The following is a 26,068-nucleotide window of genomic DNA, read 5'->3' as shown; positions in this document are numbered from 1 at the left end:
ATCCTAGAATGAAAGGCATAGAATGTACATTTAATGTATGAAATTATGTAAACATATTTTATTTATATATATTTTATTTAAGGTGATATATTAGTTTTATTCCCAAACTTAATTATTTATATCCTATAGTTAAAATGGTTGTACTGGATTGTATTTTTTTGATCAAGTGGCAGAAATAAAGCCTTAGAAATAATTTGCTAATGCAGAGAGGAACAGAAGACCCTAATTTGTCTCATTCTGAAGACATATTTGACAAGGATTTGTTTAGACTATGGGAAAGAACTAAGGAAAGAGAAAACAGAAATTCCATTTTGAACAACTATAAAGCAGATTCTATGCTGTGAAGCAATTTGCTAAATGAAGGGAAATACTACATAGTAAATATAAAAATGGTGATTGTACAGTACTCTTTGGCTTTGCTTTATTTATTAGCTGTATTTCTGAAGATTATCAGCAAAGTGAAATTATACATAATATTTGAATAAAATGGTCATATCCATTATTACAAATATGCTTTTAGTAGAATATTAAAGTTTTCTTCCTGTGTTTTACAGGTTTAGCAATGTTTTTAAACTTTTTATTTTGCAACAATTATAGATTCATAGAAATTAGAAAAAAAAGTATAGCAAGGTCCCATACATCCTTTACCTAGCCTCCCCCAATGTTAATTACTTGCATAACTATAGTGCAATATCAAAACCAGGAAATGGACATTGGTAAAATCCACAGGGCTCCTATATGTATGTATGTGTGTGTGTGTGTATGTGTGTGTGTGTGTGTGTGTGTGTATGTGCGCAGCTCAGTGCAATTTATCACATATCTAACTTCATGTAACTACCATCACAATCAAGATATGTAAATGTATTACCACTACGAGGCTCTATCCTGCTACACTTTCACAGAGACATATCTCTCCCCCTAATCCCTAACCCTTGGCCACCAAGAATCTGTTTAAGATTATGCTATTTCAAGAGGGTTACATAAGTGAATCCTTTTGAGATTGGCTTTTTCACTCAGCATAGTGCCCTTAAACTTCATCCAAGTTGTATCTGCCCACAGTTGGTTCTTTTTCGTTGCTGAGTAGTATTCCAACATTTTTGATATATTTTCATTTTAAACATCACCAGATGCTGCCTTCGTGCATCTGGAATGGACTGACTTGCAGTCCCTAAAATTCATATATTGAAGTCCCACCTCAGTAGCTTAGAATTGTGACTGTATTTGGATGTTAGGACCTTTAATGAGGAAATTAAGGTAAAGTGAAGTCATGTGAGTGTGTTTTAATTCAGTATGATGGTGTCCTTATGAGAAGAGATTAGGACACAGACACGTACAAGGGAAAGAATATGGGAAGACACAGGGAGAAAATGGCTGTCTGCAAGCCAAGGAGAGAGGCTTTAGAAAAAAATCAACTCTGCAGGTACCTTAGTCTTGGACCTCTAGCCTCTAGAATGGTTAAAAAATTTTCTGTTGTTTAAGGTACCTAGTCTATGGCATTTATTATAGTAGACCTAGAAAACAAACACCACGTATAAGAGTAGTTTTATCTGCATAAATTTGTCTCATCTATCTGTGTTCATATACAACAATACTTTCTGCTATAACACAATCACTGGTGTATCCACCTAATTCATGAATGCTTCTCAAAGGGAGTTTTTAAAATCTCTGAAGCTTTTCCTATATCATGCTCTGTGATAAATTGTTATGGGGGAATTAAAGAGACTATATACTTATAAAAATCATAGGATATCCATGCCTAACTACACTGCAGTAAAGTCCTATAGTGTAATAAAGGAAATCTTCAGCTGAAAGCCATTGGATTTTTAAAACAGACAGTTTAACTACTTTTTACAAAAAACTTCACCTAAACAACAGCACTTAGACTCATTTCTAAATATTTTTTGCTCTTTCTTTTCAGAGTGGATCATGGTCAGGCATATTAGCTATACTGTTCTTATAATATAAATAGGAATTAAAATCAACATAAATTCCTACCATCTTCTTATTTGACATACAAAAGAGATGGCTACATATGTAGGGCAACTGAATTTCAATTCATTTAGCGACATTTTATTTATGTTTGATGTTCACTGGTAATTCAATGGACTTGCTCATAAACAAAAATGCATAGATATTAGAGAGAAGCATTATATCCAATTAACCATACTACCATACTACTAAGAGGTAATATCAAAAATACCTTTCTGCACCTTGGGAAACAATAAGGACAACCACCAGAAAATCACCCCTATAATGTATAGAGTATACAACTGCACCTCAGTGAATATAGGTCCACCAAGGATATTAAGGAATAAAAGGAATGATAGGTCTGTTTCGAGAGAACAGCAATGGAACTTACCGTCTTGATCTGTGGTCACTGTAATAGCTGTGAATGACTTGGGAGAAAAGCTCAACTCAGAGACTCCATTCATGGCTTCTATTTCAAAGGTGTAATTCACGTGAGACACAAAGTCAAGTACCACCACAGAATTGTTGATCAGGCCAGTATGTCTTGGGATGAAGCGGAGTCCTCCACCACAGTCCTCACACTGGCTGGTGTCTAAGCCACATTTCTTACAGATTACACTGTATGTGAGATCTTTTCTCCCTCCTGTGTCACTTGGTGGGCTCCATTCCAAAATAAGGGCTGTTTCATTGATGTTAAAAGCCACATTTCTGGGAGCTGAAGGTGGCCCTAGAGAAAATAATTAAAAAACAAATGTACATGTATAGGACAATGAATTACGATGCTAACTTGAAAACGTCATCAGCAAACACTTGCTAGTCTTTTATATTACTTTGCACTCTTTCTTCTGCTGGGAATGATAAAGAAATATGGTTAAAAATATCTGATTAAGTCTAATAAGTAGAGAGTCTTAGGAGTGGAGATGGTCTATATCTTAACTTTTTGGTATAATGATTTCAGTATTTAATGCCAAAAGCTACATCTCCAAAAGATACCGTAATTAAACTTTTAAAATTTGTTGACTGAAAATATACAATAACCAAACATTATTTTAAATCATGTGATAGTTTTAATTACATTTTAATAATTACATCACCATTTGAAAATTTTGAAAAAAATAATAACTTACATGTATAAAACATACTGTATTCAGTCTTTCAGTCTTCAAACTATGTTTGATTTGTAACTAAAACTCCCATTCATTACTTTTGACAATCTCTGAGGATCTGTTTCTCATAGGCTGAGAATAACTGGCCATAAATTTAGCGTGGACAGGCACTTTGGAAGAAGAGGAAGAGGAAGGGAAACTGGAGGCTACACAAAAGCTTTTACTAGGTCTTGCCAATTTCATGGGATAGAAGCATTACACAGAAGGGATAAAAGGAAGTATCCATATATATGGTGTCTAGACTTTAATTTAGATGAATTTTACTAAACACAAAGTAAGTGTGTCTTTAAAAGCTTATCAGGAGATCCACATAATCCTCTTACTCGTCAATGAGACTCTGCATAAACCAAGTTGGTCGTGGATGACCGATGAGCATCTTCCCTCAGGCTTCTTTCTCACTATTTTTCAATACAGATCACACTACATACAGTACTTAATATCCTCTCACTATTACAGCCTTTTCTTAAAATTGTATCAACAATCTTTTACAACTATCACAGTCCTTCAAACCTCAGTTTCATATCATTCATTGAACAAATATTAACTGAAGGTCTACTAGGTGCTAGGCATTGCACCATGTACTTCATTGTGAAATACCACAGAGTCTTTTCTGTAACAGACTGTGCTTAAGATACATATTTGAAAAGTAATTCATTGCATAAATAACAAATTAAATAACATTCTTACCATGTTTGAAAGGCTTAGTTTTAAGAAATCAAAAACATTTCTTTAAATTTGATATCAGGAAAATTTGCTTAGAAGATGGAAAAGGATTCTCTGTCACATTCTCTCCATAGAAAGAAATTCACGTTTTTGTAAAAGCTCCTTTTGAATTTCAAAATACAGTCATTCATTTATTAAATACTTTTCTGTAGTAATCACTATGTGTGTCACCTACTTTGCTAGATCTTGAGTTTACAGCATGAGTCTGATAGACATTATTTCTGCTTTCTTGTTATTTACATTTAGCTAAATGGCTAGGTAAACATAAATACATACACATCGACAAAATAATAAAATTCAATTTATAATAATTGCAATTATGAAAATCAAAAGGAAAAGAGCTGAAATAAAAAGTATCAAGGGGACCAATCTTTTTTCTAGGCTGTGCATTTATATCAGTTGATATATATATATATATATATATATATATTGAATTGGATAACACAATTATGGAGGCTGAAAAACCCCAAGATCTGCAGTCAGAAAGCTGGAGTTCTAGGAAAGCTGGTGTGTAAGCTCCAGCCTGGGTTGAAGGCCAGAGATACTAGGATTGCTGATGGTATAAATTCTGGTCCAAGGGCAGGAGAAAACTCCAGGGGGTCCAAACTGAGAAACATTCTGAGAAAGCCTCATGCAAATGATATGGAAGATGTACAGACGAGTTGGAAGAATATTAGAGGTAGAAGATGTGTAGTCTTTAGTCAAAAGTATTTTAAAATAGTCATGGAATTGGCACAAAATCACTGTGGCTAGAATGCAAATGGGGTAAGCAAGAAATGAGTTTTAAGGAACAGGAAGGGACCAGACAATGCAAGGCTGCTAGGCTCATTGGAATGAGTCTGGATATTTTTCTACATGTAACAGGAAGAAACTGACAGATTCTATGCATGGAAGTGATGTATTTTAAAAAGAGCATTCTGGCTATAGTGTGAGGAATGGTCTAAATGAGTACAGAGGACTCAGTAGCAAGATCTGTTTTACGGTATTAAAGTAACATAACATCACTCTTAAATCAATACGACTGTGAATTGGGTTTGAGATATTAAGAAATGTTATATCTTCCTTTTTTATTTTGCTGGATCCTGATATCAACAACATGATGGGTAGGAATCTCAGTCACTATATGCATATCAACTAAAGCTAGACCTAGAAATGGGGCATTTAGTTTTTCTAAAAAGTTTCTGCATACCTTGTTTTATGCCATTTCATGTTTCAGAGCATTATAAAAACGTCTGCCTTCAGAAAGGAAAATATGGAAGGAATTATAAACTAGAGCACAGAGACAAGTGTAGGTTCTTATCTCCAACCTAGACTCATGCCTAGGAGATAAAGATTCATTATCATTATCGTAATAATGTCTTCCTAGAGAATGATATATTCATATTGTTGTTCTCTTCTCTCATTTATAATGGAAAACATGAATTATTACTAACTTATATTTCCAAGAACAGGAAGAATGTTATCAATTAAGTTATCGGTGTCTGCAAGTGTATGACCGTCCGCCTAGAGATACTTTAAAAAAACAAGGCAGACACCCTTCTTACTCAAGGGCTCTCATACCAATTTGCATGACGATTAAATAGCTTTTTAATTGCTGTTAAATTATGCCAGCTAAACTGTGATTTCATGCAAATATTAAGCTGTAATGACATGCAGTGAATCATTTACTAAGATTTAGAACTTAGAATAAAGAGAGACAATTAATTCTAATCCTCAGATTCAACTAAATTATGTGTCACTGGGCTTTTATGAATGTGGCCTGATTGCTTTGTTATCATTTATAAATTATACAAAGATTATGTGACACATTGAGAAAAAAAAGTCTTGGCAGTCCTAACTCTTTCGGCGACATATGCATTGAAAATTCTCAGGGATTTCCTTATGTTGATTTTATTTTCTTCAAATGAAACAAGTAATTCACATAGAACACAAGCAACCTCCATACTTCACCCTTCAGGTGACCTCGTAAGAAAAGGGCAATCATTTTGATTTGCAATCAGCTTTTTTTTCCCAAGCCCATCATATAATAAACTTTTGTGAAAACCACAATTTTACTTCCATTAGTTTATCAAAAAAACACATTTTCAATTTTCGTCTTCTTTTTCTGGCTTCAATTTGTATTTCCCCTTTACACTTTTAACGAATAAAGGAATAGTGCTCCAGGAGTAAACTTAGGAGAAGCCTAAGGCAGTGCTGTCAGGTCCCTCCCAGGAAGAGCGTCTGGCTCTGCAGCCCACACATTTCTCTCAGAGTAGCAGAGGGTAGGGGGTGGGGGTGATTTTTGTTTTATTTCATTTGATTTTAATTTTTTCTGCATGTAAGTATTCGAAACAGAACTATATTTCCCAAAATATATCCTGTGTAATATCTCTGGTTCCACGAGAGACCGCATAAAAAAATGAGTTTGGTGCTCAAATTAAGATTCCTTTGACAGACTGATGCTGAAACAAAAGTAACACAATTTGCTTCACTTTGTTGACTCCTATATTTCCAAAACATTTATTCACAGAACATCATTTTCCAAGAAGCATCTGAAGGAATGCTAGCATTCTGCAGAACACCCTTAAATAAAGGCTGACACTGAAGGAGAACAAACTTAGGGGTCACATTTCAGTTACTATATCAATTGCTGTAGATTTAATATTTTATGTTTATAGTTACAGAAATATGTTAAGTCATAAACAAACAGGGGCCTTTTCATATTAACTCTTTTATATTAAGAGTGACTATTCACTCATCCATTAACTCTTAATGTTTTTAAGTCTCTTTAAGAACAATGAAAATTTGACCCAAATAACTGAGGATATTAAGTCATGAATGGCTACTGCTATTAAATCGTATTTTACAGTTTTTAAGTTACTACCTGGCAATAATTTAAATGTGTTTATTAATGTAATGAATACCAAGAATGTAATAGGACAGTTCCCTAATAAAAAGCATATTTCTTCATACCTATGAGGTTACAAATGAGAGAAAAGTAATTCCATGTTAATCTGTGCCAAAGAGAGCATTAAATATACATATATTTATTGTGTGTGTGTATGTATGTGTGTGTGTATATATATATTGCTATATGCTATATTGCTATATATACATAGCATGTGTGTGTGTATATATATATATATATATATACACACACACACACACACACATAGCATGTATATATATATATTGAACCATCTAGAGATGTTTAGGTAAATGTTTTTCCAAAGGAGTAAATTGTAGAATTTACTAAAGAAATATAAATACATATGAACAAATGAAAAAGTACAACTCCAGATTTTAATAATGTACAAAAAATATCAGTTGTCAGATCTACATGTAGACATAACTTAAAACTCTAAAAGTCACTTCATTCTATGCACTATCACTATCAATTTTAACTGCTATCTACATTTATATTGTTAATCTAATATCCTTCCTATATAATCTTTGAAAAAGATACTTAATAAAAGCATCTATAAAAGAAATTACGTATTCTTTTCTAAACCACTAAGTGCTCTATCTGTAAGTTTTGTTCATAAAATGTTTGTATATTTGGAAATGGATGATGAGTAGTCATAAAATGGGCTTCAACTTCACCACAGGGAAGGGAATAAATCAGTTTATTCAGATAAAGAACTGAGGCCCAAGGAAGTTCTGTAATTACGTCAGAATCATGCAGTGCACGAGGTAGGATTATACCTAGGTCATTTCATGTTTGGTTTTTATACTACTCTATCACACTGTATTTATCTTTTAAATAGAGAAAGTCTGGTAAATAAATATTTAAAGTATTTTATAGTGGTTTGTTTAGAGAGTATTGTCAAATACAAATTTTTAAAACACACCAATTAGAGAACAATTTATTTGTCTTCCTACAACAGATTCCTGTTAATAATGTTACCTTAACACATTGAAAAATAATTTTTTTACAGAAGAGCAATCAAGAATTAAATCTTTAGGATAAAATATTGCTGAGGATACAGCAACATGTACACTTCAGATCTTCTGAATTCTACATATTCTCATTTTCATCAATATTACTGCACCTATTTCAGTAATTAATTGATGTCTAAAATTAAGACTTATCTATTAATGTTTTCATAATACTGTGAATGAGGACTTAGATGATTCTTTTTAGATTTTCCCTTACTTCTAAAACTCATAGTTAAAGAAAGCAAACATTAAAAAAGAAATCTAATAGACCAAATACCATTCACTTCCAGAATAAAATCTAAATCTCTCAGCCTCTCCATATGTCTTTATAACTACGCCTGTCCATTAGCCACTTTCTCCCTTTTGCTGTACCTCAATGCCTTTGCACATGCTGTTCCATTACCTTTTGCTGTGGAAAATTCCTACTTATCATTCACATTCTGATTTAGATGTTACCCTCTTTGTGACACTTTCCCACTGCCCTCAGGCAGGATTGATTACTTTTATACATTGTAGGCGTGTATTCAAAGAAATATAGCCAATATTTTTGAGCCCACTTTTTTGTTTTAAGGAATGTACTTAACATTCCATTCAATTATCACAGTAAATCTGTAAGACAGCTGTTAATATGCTATTTATAGAAAAGGTGACTGATGCTTACCAAATGTACATATTACAATGAAATATTTGTATTCATGTACACCAGTCTATTCTGGTCCAGCTTGATACAAAGGTGACATGCGTTTTAATTAAGGGAATGAATAGAATGCTTGGTTTTGTACAATCCTCCAAAAATTAATTTTTACATAGTACAAATTTTGACAAATATTGGAGAATAGAGAGTTCCAGTTGCAAGAATTCAGTGTTATTGATTCAGGATACAGCCACATGACTTGAAAATCACTTTTATGAAGTAGAAGGGAATGTTTATATTACGAAAACTGGTGTTAAGGAGGAGGGTATAGCTTAGTGGTAGAGTACACGCTGAGCATGCACAAAGTCCTGGGTTCAATCCTGAGTATCTCCACCAAAACAAACAAGCAAGCAAGCAAACAAACAAACCTAATTACCCCCATCAAAATAAATAAAATTTAAAAACACATAAATTTTTCTTCTAAAAACCTGGCATTAACTAATAAAAACTCATATCAAAATGGGTAGGCACCCATCATCTCTCTACCCATTGAGAAGGAATGTAAAGCTCAAAATACAGTTCTGGACACACTGTAAGCATTTGAAAAGTAAGCATTTGTGGTTCTAAATTTCTGTGCTACAGAGCATAGACATACTATTACCTTTGGAAAATTCCAAAAATAGTTATCAACTATTCTCATCAGTGCAGAAAAAACATTCTCAATATCAACCCATAGAAAACTAATGCTAAGAATGACAGAAATATGCTATAGCTGTGTGTGAGTTAAGAGTTAAAGGGCAAAAATACATGTATAATGAAAGGACACTAAAACACGAATGAAATCATGAGTGGCCTAGGCTTGGGTCTTCTGAGTTAAAAATCATCCAGTTTCCCTAATACCATGAAAAAAATTTACCACACCTACATATAGCCATTTCTATATTTGAGTTAATTATTTTTAATTAAACACTCATTAGAAATCAAAAAGAGAAATATGAAGAGAGTAAGCACTGTCATAATTTGGGAGGGAAAAGAAAAACAATAAATAAATAGATAAAAGCAAATTAATAAACCTTTCTCACAAAGCATAACACTGTAGGGATAATTATGAATGCTCTCTTTACAATTATGGATGATTCATGGTAATTGGTCTGTTATGTACAAGTAGATGATATTAAATGGTACAGTTCTCTCTGAGTTCCGAATGGTACAGTTCTGAGTTCCAACTGTAGGTGACAAAAATAGATTCACCCTACAGCAAGTGGTAACTCAATTCTTTAGCATCAGCAGAATAACCACTTAATACCTCTTCCTATGGAGGAACCTCTTTCAGGTAATTTGATAAAAGGAACTTCGCTGATATAAAAACTAAAGTATTTGTATTTAGGAAACTCCATGAAGCTCAACTGACATCTTACATCAGTGATCTGTATTGAGGAGACTAGGATTCATTATATACAGGTATCTCTTCTGTAATATAAAGACCATTTTAAATTTAAAATGTATTACTGCAATACACAGAGAAATATTTAGAGTTACTTTCCATAATGAAAACAAGTCTAGAATGTAACAGGCTGCTAGAGGTAAAAAAATTCATCTTTGCAACATCTCCCTTTCTGGCCTCCACAAAATTGTGGCTGTTACATTGTGTTTACAATGAGCCACTTAACCAATCAGTTGCCCTTTTGCTATTTCAGTTGTGAAATGGAAAAGCAAGGAACTAGAATGTTTTTTTCCATGCAAGACAAGCTTAGAAAGGAGACAAAAAAACCAAAAACCAAAAACAAAGAGATGAGGGGAAAAAAAAAAAGAGACAGAGAGCAGGAGTACCTGGATGTGAGCATCCTGTCCTTACCCAGAAGTGGGGGACCTGAGTAGGGCAGCTGAAGTAGGGAAGAGCAACTTTCCTACTTCATCTCAACACAATATTTGTTCTACTCAAAATGAATGAGAGAATAGCGACTTTTTCAAGCAGACAATTATTTCAGAAATAAAGAAGCCATGCTTTACAATGTTAGCCTTAGAGCAAAAAAATTCAACTTTTACACTTTCATCCCAATCACTGTCACTGTATATCAAACACAAAGATACAAAGACATGCTATTTGCCTGTGTATTAAAAGTGAAATTGGAAGAAACTGGTTTTACTCAAGGTATCTGATTATCCTCAGTGATGTGCATTAGAATTACCCACATATATGATTTACATTTTGTTTTGAACTTTTCCAAGTAGGTAACACAATGTTTGTTGAATGTGTTAATCTTCCAGCATCTGTTCAGCAGTTTTAAAATAACAATCCTCCTATTGATTTTAAAACATGAGAAACATCAAAGTGAAAGTGCTATGACTGTGGAATTATATTCCGTCTAACGTTTTGTGCATCCATGTATTAGACCCTCTTTTCATTTCTCTCAATCCTTTCATGCTCTCAGCCTTTCTTGCTTGACAAGTACTTTCTTAGTAACTCGTATAGTCCTTTGTTTCTCCAATATTAGTGAGCATTTTTCCCTTCTGGCCTAGAAAAGCCTTAGGCAGTTATTTTGATAACAGACTTCTTGGCAGGCAGCAGGATCTCCTGTGCTCTGAACTGCTCTCAGAGGCAGCCCTAATTGACCAAGACCTGGTATTGTGGAGTGTCCTCTACAGCTCATCTTTTAAAGCCCAGAACATACATTAAAGAGTCACCTGAGAAATAAAATTAAGAGTTTAAGAAGTAGATTAAGATAACAGAGAAAACATTCCAGCATTTCATTTCAAATTCCTTATTCCTAATTTCTTTTATATTTTTTGCAGTTCATACAAAAGGAGCACAATGAATTTTTTAAACAATCAAGAAGGCCCAAACTTACAAGTATGTTGCTGGTATAACTGCATATATACCAGGACTATTTGAGAGGTCTTAGTATAGTTAAAATTGGAAGGGGAGAGATAGGCCACAGCTGGACTTTGGTTGTCCTTGAATTGACTATTACAACTGTGGCTAATAGGAGCTGGAGTTTAAAAAGACTTTAGGCAGAAGAAGTGGGAGTATGAACAAGGTTTTGTTTTTGTTCAAAAATTATATTTTCTAACAGTTTGGGAAATGTGGACAGATGGAATACTAAAGGATGGAGACTTGCCAAAATATTATTAAATTAGCTTGAGAGAGTTGAGGACCTTAACAGAAAGGGAAGGGCCAGGAATTGACAGAAAGGAATGGACAGAAGGAATACTAAGAAGCAGAATTGCTAGGACTTGTGACTACTCGGACAGACACATCAAGGAGAGGGACGGGGGTTATGATTCTAAGCATTCTGCCTTTGATGCATGGGTAGATGAGGATTCACCAGGGTAAAGAAACAAGCTGGGTTGGATGAGCAGGCTGAGGTATGAACAATAAAACTGGCTTTTGCAGGTTGAGCTTAAATGATTAGTTTATTTGTTCATCAAATATTTATTTAGTGCATGTATTTGCTAAGTACTATCATTAGCGCTGGAGATACAGTAAAGAAAGAACATTCATGATCCCCTTGTAATCTAATGTAAGCAGAATGACAATAAATAAGGAGCTGTGTGCACAAATAAATGAGATATTTTCAAAGAATGATATAATCCATAAAAAATAAAGCATTTGACACAAAAGACGGTAATTTAGAGGGATTCTATTTTTGAATGGATGGCCAGGAAATGGCTATCTTAAGACCTGACATCTGAGTCTGAACGGCAAAAAGAAAACAGCCATCATAGGACCTAAAGGGAGAGCATTTCAAGTAGAGGGAATCGCTGGCAATAGGATGAGAGCATGTTCAGCATCATGGAAGTCCATGAGTTTAATACCAGGGAAAGTATGGTATGACACAAGGTTGAAGATGTGGGCAGGTTTCCATAGGACATACAGATTGTCAGATCCCATAATTCATTGGCAAGATAACTTTGGACCTTGGGAGAGAAGATACGATAAAAACATAGGCCTCATCTATTTACAGGTAATATTTGAAGCCATGAGATTGAAAACATGTCAAAAGGCAAGGCAAAGAAAGGAACAAGAGAAAAATTAACATTTAAAGAGTGAGTAAAGGAAGAGAAACCATCGATGGCAACAAATACAATGGTCAGAAAAATAAGAGAGTAAAGGAGAGATTGTAGTCTTAGAATATAAAGAAACAGATGGTTTCAAGAAAAAGGAAGTGACCAACAGAACTGTCATGAATAGTAAAATGAAAATGTTTCTCACACAAAATGGCAAAGAAGATGATTGGTGATTTTTCTTACACAGTTTACCTGAAGTGGTGGAAGAAAAATCTAATTGCAGTGGAGTAATGAACAAAAATTTGAATGTAGTAGAGTAAAAAGTAAATTAAAGTGTGTGAAGCAGTAGCCACAGCCAATGAAGAATGCTTTCCCAAGGTGTCTGTTGTGGAGAAGAAAAAATATTGGACAGGGAGCATTTTTCTAATGACAGAAATTTGAGTATACTTATGGGCAGTGAGGAAGGAGTCACTGGAAACAAATGTCAAAAGAGGAAATTAACAATAATAGCCAGGGCCAGCCAAAGACTGAAGGATTAGATCACCCCAACCCTCGACCAATATTTGAGGGATTGGTTTGATTATGAGACATCTTTTTTTTTAACTGTAGTCATTTGAAACATCTACAAATCTTTATGTGTATACCTCACCAAAGAAGACACAGATGGCAAATAAACATATGAAAAGATGCCCTGTATCGAGTGTCATCAAAGAAATGCAAATTAAAATAATAATAAGGTACCACTATACACCTATTGGAATTAGCCCAAATCCATGACATCGGTAACATTAAATGCTGACCAGGATGTGGAGCACAGGAACTCTCATTCATTGTTGGTAGGGATGCAAAATAGTACTGTTTGGTGGTTTCTTACAAAATTAAACATATTCTTACCATATGATTCAGCAATCACATTCTTAGGTATTTACTCAAAGGAGTTGAAAACTTATGTCCATAAGTTTTCGTAAGTACAAAAATAAGTACAAAATACAAAATTCCGTAAGTCCAAAGACTTGTGCATGCATGTTTTTAAGCAGCTTATTCATAATTGCCAAAACTGGGAAGCAACCAAGCTGCCCTCCAGTAGGTACATGGATAAATAAACTCTGGTATACTCAGACAGTGGAGTATTACTCAGCACTAAAATGAAATGAACTATCCAGCCATGAAAAGACATGGAAGAATCTGAAATACACATTACTAAGTAAAAGAAGTCAATATGAAAAATGCTACATACTGTATGATTCCAACTATATGACATTCTGGAAAAAGCACATGTATGGATTCAGTACAAGGATAAGTGGTTGCCATGGGTTGGTAGGAGGAAAGGATGAACATGGGCCCAGCAGATTTTAGGGCAGTGAAAATCCTCTTAATGACCATATAATGGCTGACAGATGTTATTACACATTTGTCCAAATCCACAGAATGTTCAACACCAAGAGTGAACCCTAATGTAACCTATGGACTTTGGGTGATTATAATATGGTAATATAGGTTCATCAGACATAACAAATGTACCACTCCGGTGGAGGATGGTGATAATGCAGGGGGCTATTATGCATGTCAGGGGGCAGGGCGGTATATAGGAAATCTCTATACTTCCTCTTAATTTTGTTCTGATTCTAAAACTGCTTGAAAAAATGAGAAGTATTTTTGTGACTATATCATATGTATTGTACATCTCAAGATTATGAAATTTAAAAAGACATCTATCTCGATAGTGAAAATCCAAAGAAATTAAAAACTCTTAATGGTGAAATCACATGCTGTGTAGTACCAGAAACATATGGGTCATTCTTGTTTTGGTGATAGCACTAAGGAGCAGGGAAAGGTCTCCTGAGGTCCTTAAAAATCATATTACTTACATACTATACTTATCTATGAACTTCTTCCCTACTAAGCCATTTACTAACTGAATGTCTTAGGTTAGTCATTTTCAATATTTTAGTCCTTCATTTTCTTTTAAACCCCAACATTCAAAATCTCTCTGCCCCTGATAACAAGTGAAAAATTTTTAAAAATCTCCTTTTAAATCCCTGGAAGACTCTCTGAAAGTATGTTTTCCATGCTAAGACCAAAAAAAAAAAAAAAAAAAAATAGCCATGGTTAAATCATAGACACATGATCTAGAAGTTAAGGAAGCTTCTGTCTATTAAGAGCATTACAAATTGGCTATTGTTTGCAGTTAATAAAAAATGGAAATGTTGACAGTTTGCTTGATTCTTGGCTTCAGAAGTTTTACATCTTGGTGAAGCTACCCTGCTCTTCTTAAGTCAAATCATTCAATGGCCTCTTTGCTTGTTATTTTCCTGGTTTTTCTTCCTCAGCAATCTAATCTTTTAATTTTCAGGGGGCATGATGCTTTGGAGTTTATGGTCCTTGCTTTTTCTGCATATATTGTAATAACTGTTAGGGTCTCTTATCTAGTCAGAGTATAATTCAAAAAACTTTACTGATATCAGATATGCACAGAGTAAAGGATTTAACATATTTTGTGAAAAGGTTGTACAAATTCAGCACATTACTTTTTCAGTTTGTAGGAATGCAGATGATGGAAGCTGTGAGCTCAGCATAATACTATCAACAAAGTCTATTTAATAGTTTAAATACTAACTTATCAAAAATTATATAAAAATGAATTGTAAGAGAACAACTTTCTGCATTAAACAATCACTTATTATCTACTACATGCTAAGTAGTGTTCCTAGTTTATTTAATCATTATAAATAACAGAATGAGGCAGATGCTGTTATTATCACTATGCATGGTGCAGCAGAGGTTGAGAGGTTAAATAATTTGCCCAGCTAGTAAGTACCAAAGCCAAGATTCACACTCATAGTCTGACTCTAAAAGATGCTGAACTTACTAGCACACTGTGCTAAGTTTTTGCTAAAACAAGGCAAAGAAGTCCTCAAGGAAGTAGCAGAGCTTCCAGTGGCCAGACTAGGGGGGACTTGAGAAAAGTTTTCATTTTTCTTTGGGTTCTCTCTTCTAAACCCTGATGGCAACACATGCCATTCCCTGTCTAAAGCTCTGCCCAATGATGACCAGAATTAGAACTTTCTCTGCTTCCATTTGGTATAGCCAAAACAGGCTAGCATTATTGTAAACACAAAAGCATTAACAAAGTATTTTTTAAAAAAAGAAAATCTAAGAAACATAAAATGTTAAGCTATTAAGTACACATATCAGATTCAACAATGACTGACTAGTTTACTGAGTTCATAGACCTTGTCACATCCTCTATTTATTTTCTTAATAGTTTCTCACACAAAGAACTAAGGCTTCCCAACTACCTACTCTGCCACCTCACTGAAGGGGTTATATTGATGGAAATGAGTTTATTCCTTCAATGTGTCGTCTATTTATGGCCCTCCAGTTAAATAAAAAGAGGAGATTCTCCTCTATCACTCACCTAGGAAGCATTATTTAGTTTCTGATGTAAGTTTTGAGGGAACTTCCCTGGCAGACCTGTAGCCATTTGAAACACCACCATCTACCTAAGCTGGAGTATGCTTTTCACCATATAATATAGTAATATACAGCAACCATGCAAAAAGGATAGAATATGAAACGATAATAAAAAACTATTCCTGTTCAAAACTATTTCCACAATTAGGTGAAAAATTATATTTAGAATTTTCCTTTTCCTACTTATAAACTAAGAATATGCTCCTAGAAAAAAAAATTTCCTGCGCTACAATTTTCTGAAGAAAGTAGTCATTCAGCATTTACAATCAGAAAGCAAAAATTACATCTACTAATGAATCTGTTGCATTTTTATTAAATGTGTTCCATAAAAATGCTTTATATTTTATGTCTGCAGTAATACACACAAATCTATAAACTGCATTAGTTAAAATGAATGGAACATCTCATTGTCTCTAAGAAATATGTGACATTACATAATTTTCAATCTATTTCTGCTTCTATAGAATTACACAAGATAAGCAACATTTTGACCCCAATTCATCAACAAGAGGGGCAAATTTTCACTATACCTTATTTAAGTATTTAACAAGACTTTCACAGCTACCTTAAGAGGTGACATTTTACTTTTGCATGGCTTAGCTTTGCATTAATATATTAACTTTTATTTTTAAAGTATACATATATTTCACAACACCTTAGTAACAGGAGCATACAAATAATTTAAATTCTCAGCACATGAATTAAAATGACCTTCACATTTACATTTAATATTCTATTGGCTCCAATCCCAAAACTGGAGAAAAAGTGAGAGGCAAAATGTGGATAAACTCAAAAATACCTTCCTTTAAGGACAAATATCAAGTTTGAAAACTGGAACTTTTCCGCATAACAACAGCACAATGACTTTTAAAGTTTCATGTGGAAGCTCCCCGACACAGCAGACTTGATGGTCCTAAATTGATGTGCCTTCAAACGATCAAGGTTTGAAGCAAAGAACAGAAGTTTTGTTTATAAATTCTCAGGTAGTTTTAAACTGCTTTAACTTTCTAAGGACAGATTATGGTTAGGAAAATTTTGTAGGGCCTCCAAACCAGTGCTGGCATTTGCACGTCAAGGATCAATGTGATATTTGAAGAATTAATACATTCTCTGCAAGCTGTTGAAAAGCAATTATGCTAAGAAAGAAAGAGAAACTTTTTCCTTGACTTTTATCAAAGACAAATCGCATTGATGGTAGGATTTTGTATCCACTTCTTAAAAAAAAAAAAAAATCAGGCTAAAGACACCAAAAGGTTGGAAATAGGATTTTCAAATGCAAAATGGATAGACTTACTGGTACATGCCATGGAAGGTGGGTCTTTCTCAGCTCGATAGTAACCCTTTTCACACTGACATACAGAAGTTGCTTCCATGTGGGTTAGACTGTGTGGAGGACATTTAGAACACTTTGTGTTGCCAGCAAATGCTTTATAGAATCCTGGTCTGCAAGCTGTAAAAACAGAAAAAACAATTATTTTTATTACTGCTAGAACTATTTAATTTGTACACATACAACATAATCTAAATTATACCCACTTCGGATCTCAGAGTTCAGTGTCACACATACACAGAAAAGTCAACATATGCTAATATTAATGAATAAAATTTGTTATTCAAAATTAGTAACACAATAGTAACCTCACATGTTAGCTGAGGTTGCTAATTTAAAAGGTATTTTTGAAATCCACATATGCAAGATAACAGTGCTTACCAAAGTGTGAGGATGCCCACATTAAAGGAGATTATTGTGTAGTTCTGGGAGATGGCATTAAACAACATTGAATCACATTGTTTAAAATGTTTTTACATTCCATTTCTCCCTCAGTCCTCTTGAGTACCCAAGGGAAAGTCTGCTCTAGCCACACTGGCCTCCTTCAGAATATTGGGCATCCAAAGCACTCTCCTGCCAGTGGGCCTTTAACACTCACTCTCACCCAGCTGTCTGAATGGTTTGCTCCCTCCCTTACATCAGATCTTTATTCAAATATTACTGTGTTAATAAAGCCTTCACCAGTTCTGTTTTTATATTGCAACTCCCACTACATCCCATCTCAGTAATCCATATTACTCTCCATTCTTTTTCCCATCTCCAAATAACTTAACAACATCTGACACTTAATACATTTAATTTTTGAAGCCATTTCCCCCTTTAAATGTATGCTCTATGAGGGTGGAGATTTCTATCTGTTTTGTTCATTGAAGCATCTCCTGGGCCTAGAGCAGTGCCAGGCATTATTAGGCCCTCAATGAGTATTTGGTAAATGAATGAATGAATGAATGAACTGCTGAGGGACTCCTTTAACTTCTATGTGTTTACTATACTCTTTCACCTGCTTTGAGCCTTTTCCTCCCTTGAAAAATCCCTTCTCTCCATCTCTACCACATGACCTACTCAGGTTGCTAACTCCTAGTCATCTTTTAGGTCTCACTTCTATTAGAAAGTCCTTCCTGACTTCCTAGACTAGTTTCTCCAAGCACCTGTGCCTTTTCCATGTTAGTAACCCCTTCACAATTACTTGTTTCATGTCTGTAAGCATCACAAGGACAGGCTGGCACAGCGCTTGTCAGAAAGTCGGTGATTGGTCCATACTTGTTTTACTGATTGGGACAATGTGTGAGTACTCTGATAATTAAGTTCCTGCAGAAGATTATGCATGTCTACTCAGTATATGTTCTGATCATAGCATAATTCATCTTACCTACAAATTTATAGATTTTTTTGGACTTTTTGAATTATTATAAATAAGGGACAGAAACAGCAAAAATCTTGAAAGTGATTCAACTACAACTCAAAAATGATTATTTTAATATTGCAAAGTGTGCTGGCTGTTAAAAAATTTTCCAGTTGAAGTTATTATTTATATGAATTTATTTATTCACTTATTTTTGCCTACTGCAAAATATACAAATACAAATTGGATACTGGCATAACAACTCTCAAGTCTATGCCTGATTTCAAATGTTTGTCTACTCAAAATTACCTTTGAAAAACCTTAAAATTTTGAACTTATAAAATATATCTGGATTCTTAAGTTACTACCTTAAATATTTTAATACTGGAATTTAGTCTATAATTTCATTTCAAATTAAGGATTATACTTTTTAAATGTTAGAAAAACATTTTTTCAGGAAGTAACATTCTTTTCATATAGCACACATTAATGGTATACAGCATCTTGCACTCTTTTTGGCTTCAAATCATATTATATTACAACTACTTGATCAAATCATCACCTCAACTTCTTATAAATGCCACAAGCCAAACACAGGCCTTACCGTTCTTATACCCACAATGCATGTTTCAAGTACATGTTTAGTTTTATAAATGCTTGAAAAGTTGAATGAGTGAATGAATAAATCATTAATTCATTAATGTCTAATATGAGATTACTAGAATTCTGTAAGTGGAATAGACATTCTGCATCTCTTTTAGTTAGTGGTTTTAGGTTTTGTTTGTATTTCTTTAAAAATGGGATATCAGTACCAATGTCTTGAAAACTTTTAAATTACTTTCTTATACATCCCTTATCCTTTCTCTACCTCTTCCTTATTTCTCTGTTTATTAAGTATGCAAACTTCATTTCCGAAAAACAAACAAATCACCCAAGATAAAAATATTTCCCAACAAACGTCAATACTGCAGCTAGAAAGTTAAATATTATGTAATTCAATGGTTTCAAATGTCTTCTTTTAGAAAAAAGCTATTCAGATATAGACCTTATAGGTTAAATCTGCGTTTTCTGCAATGACTTTTTTTTAAGTATCTATTTCTATATTTTAAAAATTCATGCTTATATAAATGAGATCATAACAGGTATGTGCTTTTTGTATGGACATTTACTCTAGAATATCATTTAGAAATCTGGCTTACTTCCACCCTTTCTGCCTTCTTTCCTCTTTAAATATCATTTTCCTAAAATGCCAGCACATTTCTGTGTAGATATATGTTTACAAAAATATGATCAGAATGATTTAGTATTGCTGCTTTTTAACTCTGAGATAATATCAATAAACTTTACATTGTTTTCCTCAATTATCCAGTATTGCATGGAAATCACTCCAGGTCAATGGTTGTAGTCAATTTACTGTAATGTATCTGTAGTATTTGTACCAACAATCTTTCAGTTGAGAGAAATATTTCATAAACTATGCTGCAGTAAACACACTCATGATGACACCTGTATTTCCATTCCCAAGAGCAGGAGCTCTGAGCCAGGGTATATTAATTACTTGTTTTAATACAGTATTTCCATGTTACATGCCTCAACATTTTTCAAACTCAGAATAATGTAAGTGAGCACCCTAACCTTTCACCCTACTAATCCCTGTAATTAATGTTAGTTATTCTTTTACCTTTTGATAATATGTGGAGTTAATATTGTTTCTTCAATTGAAGTTTCCTAATTGCTACTAAGGCTGCACATTTTTTTCACATTTTTACTGGTCACTTGGTTATACTTGTATATAAACTGCCTTTTGATCTTATTCTTTTGATTTATTGTCTTTTCTATTAATTTGTAAGAGCTGTTTATTAGCAACATTAATGCTATGTCATTTTTGTTATGTTTTTCTATCAATTTTATAATGAAATTATGCATAAAAAGTCTCATTCACAGTAGTATCAAAAAAGTAAAATACTTAGGCATAAATTTAACCAAGGAAGTGAAAGACCTATACAATGAAAACTATAGATTTTGATAAAGAAACTGAACACAATTCAAACAAATGGAAAGAAATCCTGTGTTCATGGATTGGAAGAATTAATATTGTTAAAATGGCCACACTACCCAAAGCTAATTATAGATTCAATGCAATCCCTTGTAAAATTCGAATGGCATTTTTCACAGAAATATAAAAAACTGTCTTAAAACTTGTATGAAACCACAAAAGATCCCAAACAGCCAAAGCAATTATGAGAAAGAAGAACAGTGCTACAGGCATCACATTTCCTGATTTCAAACTATACTACAAAGTTATACTAATTGAAACAATATGGTACTGGCCTAAGAACAGACACATAGATAACAGACAGAACAGAAAGCCCAGAAACTTTCTGCATAAACAATAAACTAATATTTGACAAAGAAGTTAAAAATACTCAATAGGGAAAGATAGTCTTTTCAATAAACTGTTAGGAAAGCTGAGAAACCCCATGAAGAAAAATGAAATTAGACCCTTACCAGACACCATTCACAAAAATTAACTTAGAATGCATTAGACACTTAAACATGAGACCTGAAACTGTAAAACTTACAGAAGAAAACATAGGAGAATGCTCCTTGCTATTGGTTTTGGTAATAATTTTTTTGAATAGACAATAAAAGCACCAGCACTAAAAGCAAAAATGAACAAGTGGGACTATACAAACTAAAAAAGCTTCTGTACAACGAAAGAGTCAAAAACAATGAAAAGGTAACTGACAGAATAAGACAAAATATTTGCAAACCATGTATCTAATAAAGGGTTAATACCTAAAATATATAAAGAATTCACAAAACTCTATAACAACAACCTCAAAAAATGAACAGTTAAATTAAAAAATACACAGAGCAGTTGAATAGACATTTCTCTAAAGAAGACATACAAATAGCCAAAAAGTACATGAAGAGATGCTCAATAACACTAATCATCAGGGAAATGCAAATCAAAACCACAACAAGGTATCACCTCACACTGGTCAGAATGGCTATTATCAAGAAAACAAGAGATACATGTTGATGAGGATGTAGAGAAAAGGGAACACTTGTGCACTGCTGGTGGGAATGCAAATTGATGCAGCCAATATGGAAAACAGTATGAAGATTCCTCAGAAAATTAAAATTAGAATTATCATGTGACCCAGCGATCTTACCTCTGGGTATATATCCAAAGGAAATGAAATAAAAATAGTGAAAAGATATCTGTATTCCCATGTTTATTACAGCATTATTCACAATAGCCAAAATATTGTGAAAAAAAACTTGTGTCCATCAACAGATAAATATACACCTATAGAAAGAAGACCTACAGTGATTCTATATTTTAGTTTCTATGCATAATGCTATAGTTTTATTACGTAAATCCACATTTCTTGGACTACTGCATTCATCTCAGGTCTGGCTGGCTCTGTTTCTCCCTGTTCACACATACTCCCCAGTTATTTCCCATTACATTTCTAAATGGTAAAAATGACCATATTTAGCATACTACTCTTTACTGTCTATAGTACGAGTTGGTAATCTACTGCCCTTTGGCCAAATCTGGCCCACTGTCTGCTGGTTTTGTACAGCTTGTGAGCTAAGAATGGCTTTTACATTTTTAAAGTGATCATATAGGTACATGATATCCTCAATTTTGACTCTTGGCCTGCAAAGTCTAAAATATATACTATCTGTACCTTTACAGAAAAAGTTTGCTAACACTTACTTCTAGAATAAAGTCCAAACTCAGTTTAGTGTTTAAATTCCTTCACAGTTGAGCTCACATTGATTTCTCTAAATTTATGTTCCACTGCTTTAGAAATTTTAAATTTGTTAGCACTCCCCACATACACCATACTATGTTTTCACAGCTTTACTGAGATGTAATTGGCAATGCAAAAAACTGCACATAAAGTGTACAATGTGATAAGTTCTGACATATGTATACAACTGTGAAAACTTGGCTACAAGCAAGACAGTGAACGTATCCATCAACCCAAAAGTTTCCTTGTGCTTCTTTATTTTCACTTTTATATTTAAAATATGTTTCCTACTGGTAGTATATACCAGGATCTTGCTATTTTCTTTTAAATCCAATTTGGTAACCTCTGCCTTTTAATTGACATGTTTAGACTATGTATATTTCATGCAATTACTGATATGGTTAGCTTTAAGTCAGTCTAGCTATTTGTTTTCCATTTGTCTCCTCTGTTCTTCGTTCCAGTTTCTCTTTGTCTGACTTCTTTAAGAATAACTACATGTTTTTTATGATCTCATTTTATCTCCCTTGTTTTTTTATTTGCTTATTTAGCAAAACTCAGGTAAATACTCATGGAGAACCTCTGCACATTGCTAGAGTTCTCTTTCAGAGAAGCACTCTCCTCTTTCATACTGTCTTATGAAACCTAGCTTTCTTGGTTTACATCCATTCTCAGGTCTGCCTTGTTATTCCATGTAGAGAGTGTACTGGGTTCTGTCAGGGTCCTTCCTCCTGGAACCATGGTCTTGAAATTCTCAAGACACTAAGCTGGAACAACTGTAGGGCTCTCCTCTTTATTTACCATCTTTCAGAGATTACTGTCCTATATTATCTGATTTTTATGCCTTAAAAATGACTTTTTTTCATACATTTTGCATGTGTTTTCTTTGTTTATTTTAGGCAGCAGATGTTACTACATCTTGGTTACAAGTAAAAAATCAGACTTTAGTCATCTTGAATTCTCATTTTTCTAACTGTCTTCATATTTAACTTCCTTTTATAATGTCCTCCTCCTATCTACTACACTTATTTTCTCAAAGATATACTTTAAAAACTTATTTCAAAGTATAATGCAGTAATTCTACCATCTACCAGAATGCCTAAGGTGAAAAAGGACTCACAATACTAAGTGTTGGTGAGGTTATGGGGCAATGTTAGCTCTCATACACTGCTGCAGGAGTTTAAAATGATATTACTACCACTTTCTATAAGTGAACATACACGTATCTTCTGACATAACAATTTCACTCCTTGGTATATATCCAACAGAACAGCACAAAGTAAATGCAGCTTCTCTCCCTACAAGCAGTCAGACCAAGTTCCATTGCTAAGTAAGTTATCATTTCATTTGATTTTCACTTTCTGCAATTTGGTTGACATGTTGACCTTTCTCAAGTGATGTATTTTCTCCTCCTTTGATTTGCCCTTGTTAATGTAAACATTCTATAGTCCCTTACTCATTTTCATGAAGTGTCCAGAGGATACAGAGAAAAATTAATATGCTCAATCAACCATGTTGAACAGAAAAGTTTACACTTTAATAATTTTCTAATCATATAATTGGAGTCTATCACAAGTCCTATTAATAATGAATTGTGGACTGTGCTTCAAAATATTCAATCTAATTTTCCTTTTCCTTTCCTATAAAGTCCTCAAGATGATAATGTATATAAAAGTGTCCTGTTATGAATTCTAATTTCTTACTTCTTCCAAAGGAATATTTAAAGTGGACTTTCTCTTAAATAAGCAAATAGAAGAAAAAAAAAGACATCAGACCTACATACACAAATATACTGTAGGTTATATGACTTTCGAAAGAATCAGAGGGAGGGACTCTGGAAAATATGGAATAATCATACCACATCCTTTTTCTCCTGCTTATCTGTCAACTCTGGGCACAATCCCCCAGCAGACTTGAGGACACTGAAAAGTAAGTAGAAGCAGGTGCATTGGAGAAGACCAAAATTTGAAGTATTACCAAGCTGGTGATGAATTTACCATCCTTCTCTCTCTCTCCCCCTTCCCGCTTCCTCCAGTGCTTGGGCTGGAGCCTGGACTGAATGGACTGGAAACCTGGAAGTGACCACCAGGTCACAGTCAGAGCTCCAGCTCACCTTGGCTCTGGAAGTGGGAGGTGGAATTCCTAATACTCAGGAGAGAATGTGGAAATCCCTTCCGCCTTTGTTTCTAACTCTCTCTCTCTTTCTTTCCTGTTCTCTCATGCCTAGCCCTCAAGTAATCATGTGGTAGAGTGGTGGTGATGGCCAGTAATGGGAACCCACAGGAGCCAAAATTCTCAAGAAGAAAAATCTTCCTTTTCCTTCACTGAAGCTGTGGTTCTGAGAGGGTGGAATCAATGCCCGCCTTTCTTTTTCTCTCTGTCCTTTTTTCAATGGTCCCTGGAAGATTCAGTTGCAGAAATGCACAACAGAGTGGAATAATGAAGCCCCAGCCAGCTTTCTAGACAAAGGACTTTAAGAGGAGTCACAGGAATTGGGAAGGTGCTGGGAAAAACATGGAGAGACAGGGGCCTAGGAAAGCAATCCAATACACTTGCTTATGAAAATCTGGGCTTACTCCCAAACTGCACATATGTGGAACTGATTCTATTTAACATACCAAAGACTTTGAGAACTGAAACGAAAGACTGCTATCCAGGTCTCCAACTAGCAGTGAGGTTTTAAACCTTTGGTTAGGAAGAAAGAGGAAACCAATCTAGAAATACATATACTGGGTTTTTTGTTTTTGTTTTTGTTTTTGTTTTTTTACTATGTAACACAAAAACTTATAAAACAAACAGGGATATATACTCTCAAACCCAGGTAAGTTGCCCTTTACAAACATTAAGTGGATACATTAGATCTTAGTTTTATCTTCCACCATCTTTTCTCATTACAGATTAATAATTTATATGCTAAAGAGATTTTTTTTAAAGTGCTCTTATTCAAGAGATGGACAAGCGTCAAAAACAGGGCATTACTTGGAATATAACATCAGAAATACTTTAGTAGCCTGAGGCTGGTGTCATTTAAAGTTAAAATTCTAAAGCTGTTTCTAGATTCAGAGGAAGGTAAGTGTTTTTATTCCAGAAGTTAAAGTATGGAGAGTAAAGGTTTATATTAGCAGTCTTTAGGATTTCACACCATTTTTATTTTAATTGCCAGTTTGAATGCAATCTGGTAATAATAATGGCATAACATAAAAAGCTAACTATAATTTTTTCTAAAAATACAGATTATGTTTTAAGTGTTCCAACATCTATCTTCTAACACTATTTTTATTTAATTTGTTGTCCCTAGGTATATTTTAGTCAATGAAACTTAAGCCTACATTAATACTACTTCCCTCCTTCCTATTTAGCACTGCTTTTACAAAGCGTGCTTGTTGAATCTATCATCACATTTTCAGTTAGTCTGAAATGAGATGCTATTTAACTTTTTATCCCCTCATCAGAGATTCTTATTCCTATTAGCTATGTTTTTAGACATCAGACATTTCCAGTTTTTCCTTTCAATATTCCTTTTTTGCATACTCCTTAAACCAGAGTAAATTTACTTTTCTGAATAAGTAAAACCATCATCAAAAAGAAAACCAGCTGCGATTCACTGTAAGATATATTACTAATAATAACTACAGCAACACTGTTTATAATATGTGTAAAGCGATCAGAAGGGTGCCTAGCATTTTATAATAGGGATGAGGAAACTGAAGTTAAGGAATACTAAGTAACTTGCTGTGA

At 33.9% G+C, this 26,068-nt stretch overlaps 1 protein-coding gene across 5 annotated transcripts in view; it reads right to left on the bottom strand.

Annotated features, from left to right (window-relative positions):
* Nucleotides 1-26,068, bottom strand: part of EPHA6 (EPH receptor A6) — a 730,766-nt gene that overhangs the window by 397,657 nt on the left and 307,041 nt on the right. For all 5 annotated transcript variants that reach the window (XM_032489822.1, XM_032489814.1, XM_032489792.1 and 2 more), the window contains 2 exons: nt 17,186-17,341; nt 2,360-2,695 (listed from right to left, as the gene is read on the bottom strand). In XM_032489822.1, the coding sequence (XP_032345713.1) occupies nt 2,360-2,695; nt 17,186-17,341 (492 nt within the window). The remainder of the gene's footprint in view (nt 1-2,359; nt 2,696-17,185; nt 17,342-26,068) is intronic.

This window comes from Camelus ferus, chromosome 1, assembly GCF_009834535.1.
Source record: "Camelus ferus isolate YT-003-E chromosome 1, BCGSAC_Cfer_1.0, whole genome shotgun sequence".
In the NCBI taxonomy this organism is placed as follows: domain Eukaryota; kingdom Metazoa; phylum Chordata; class Mammalia; order Artiodactyla; family Camelidae; genus Camelus; species Camelus ferus.
This window is presented reverse-complemented; position numbering and strand designations above follow the sequence as displayed.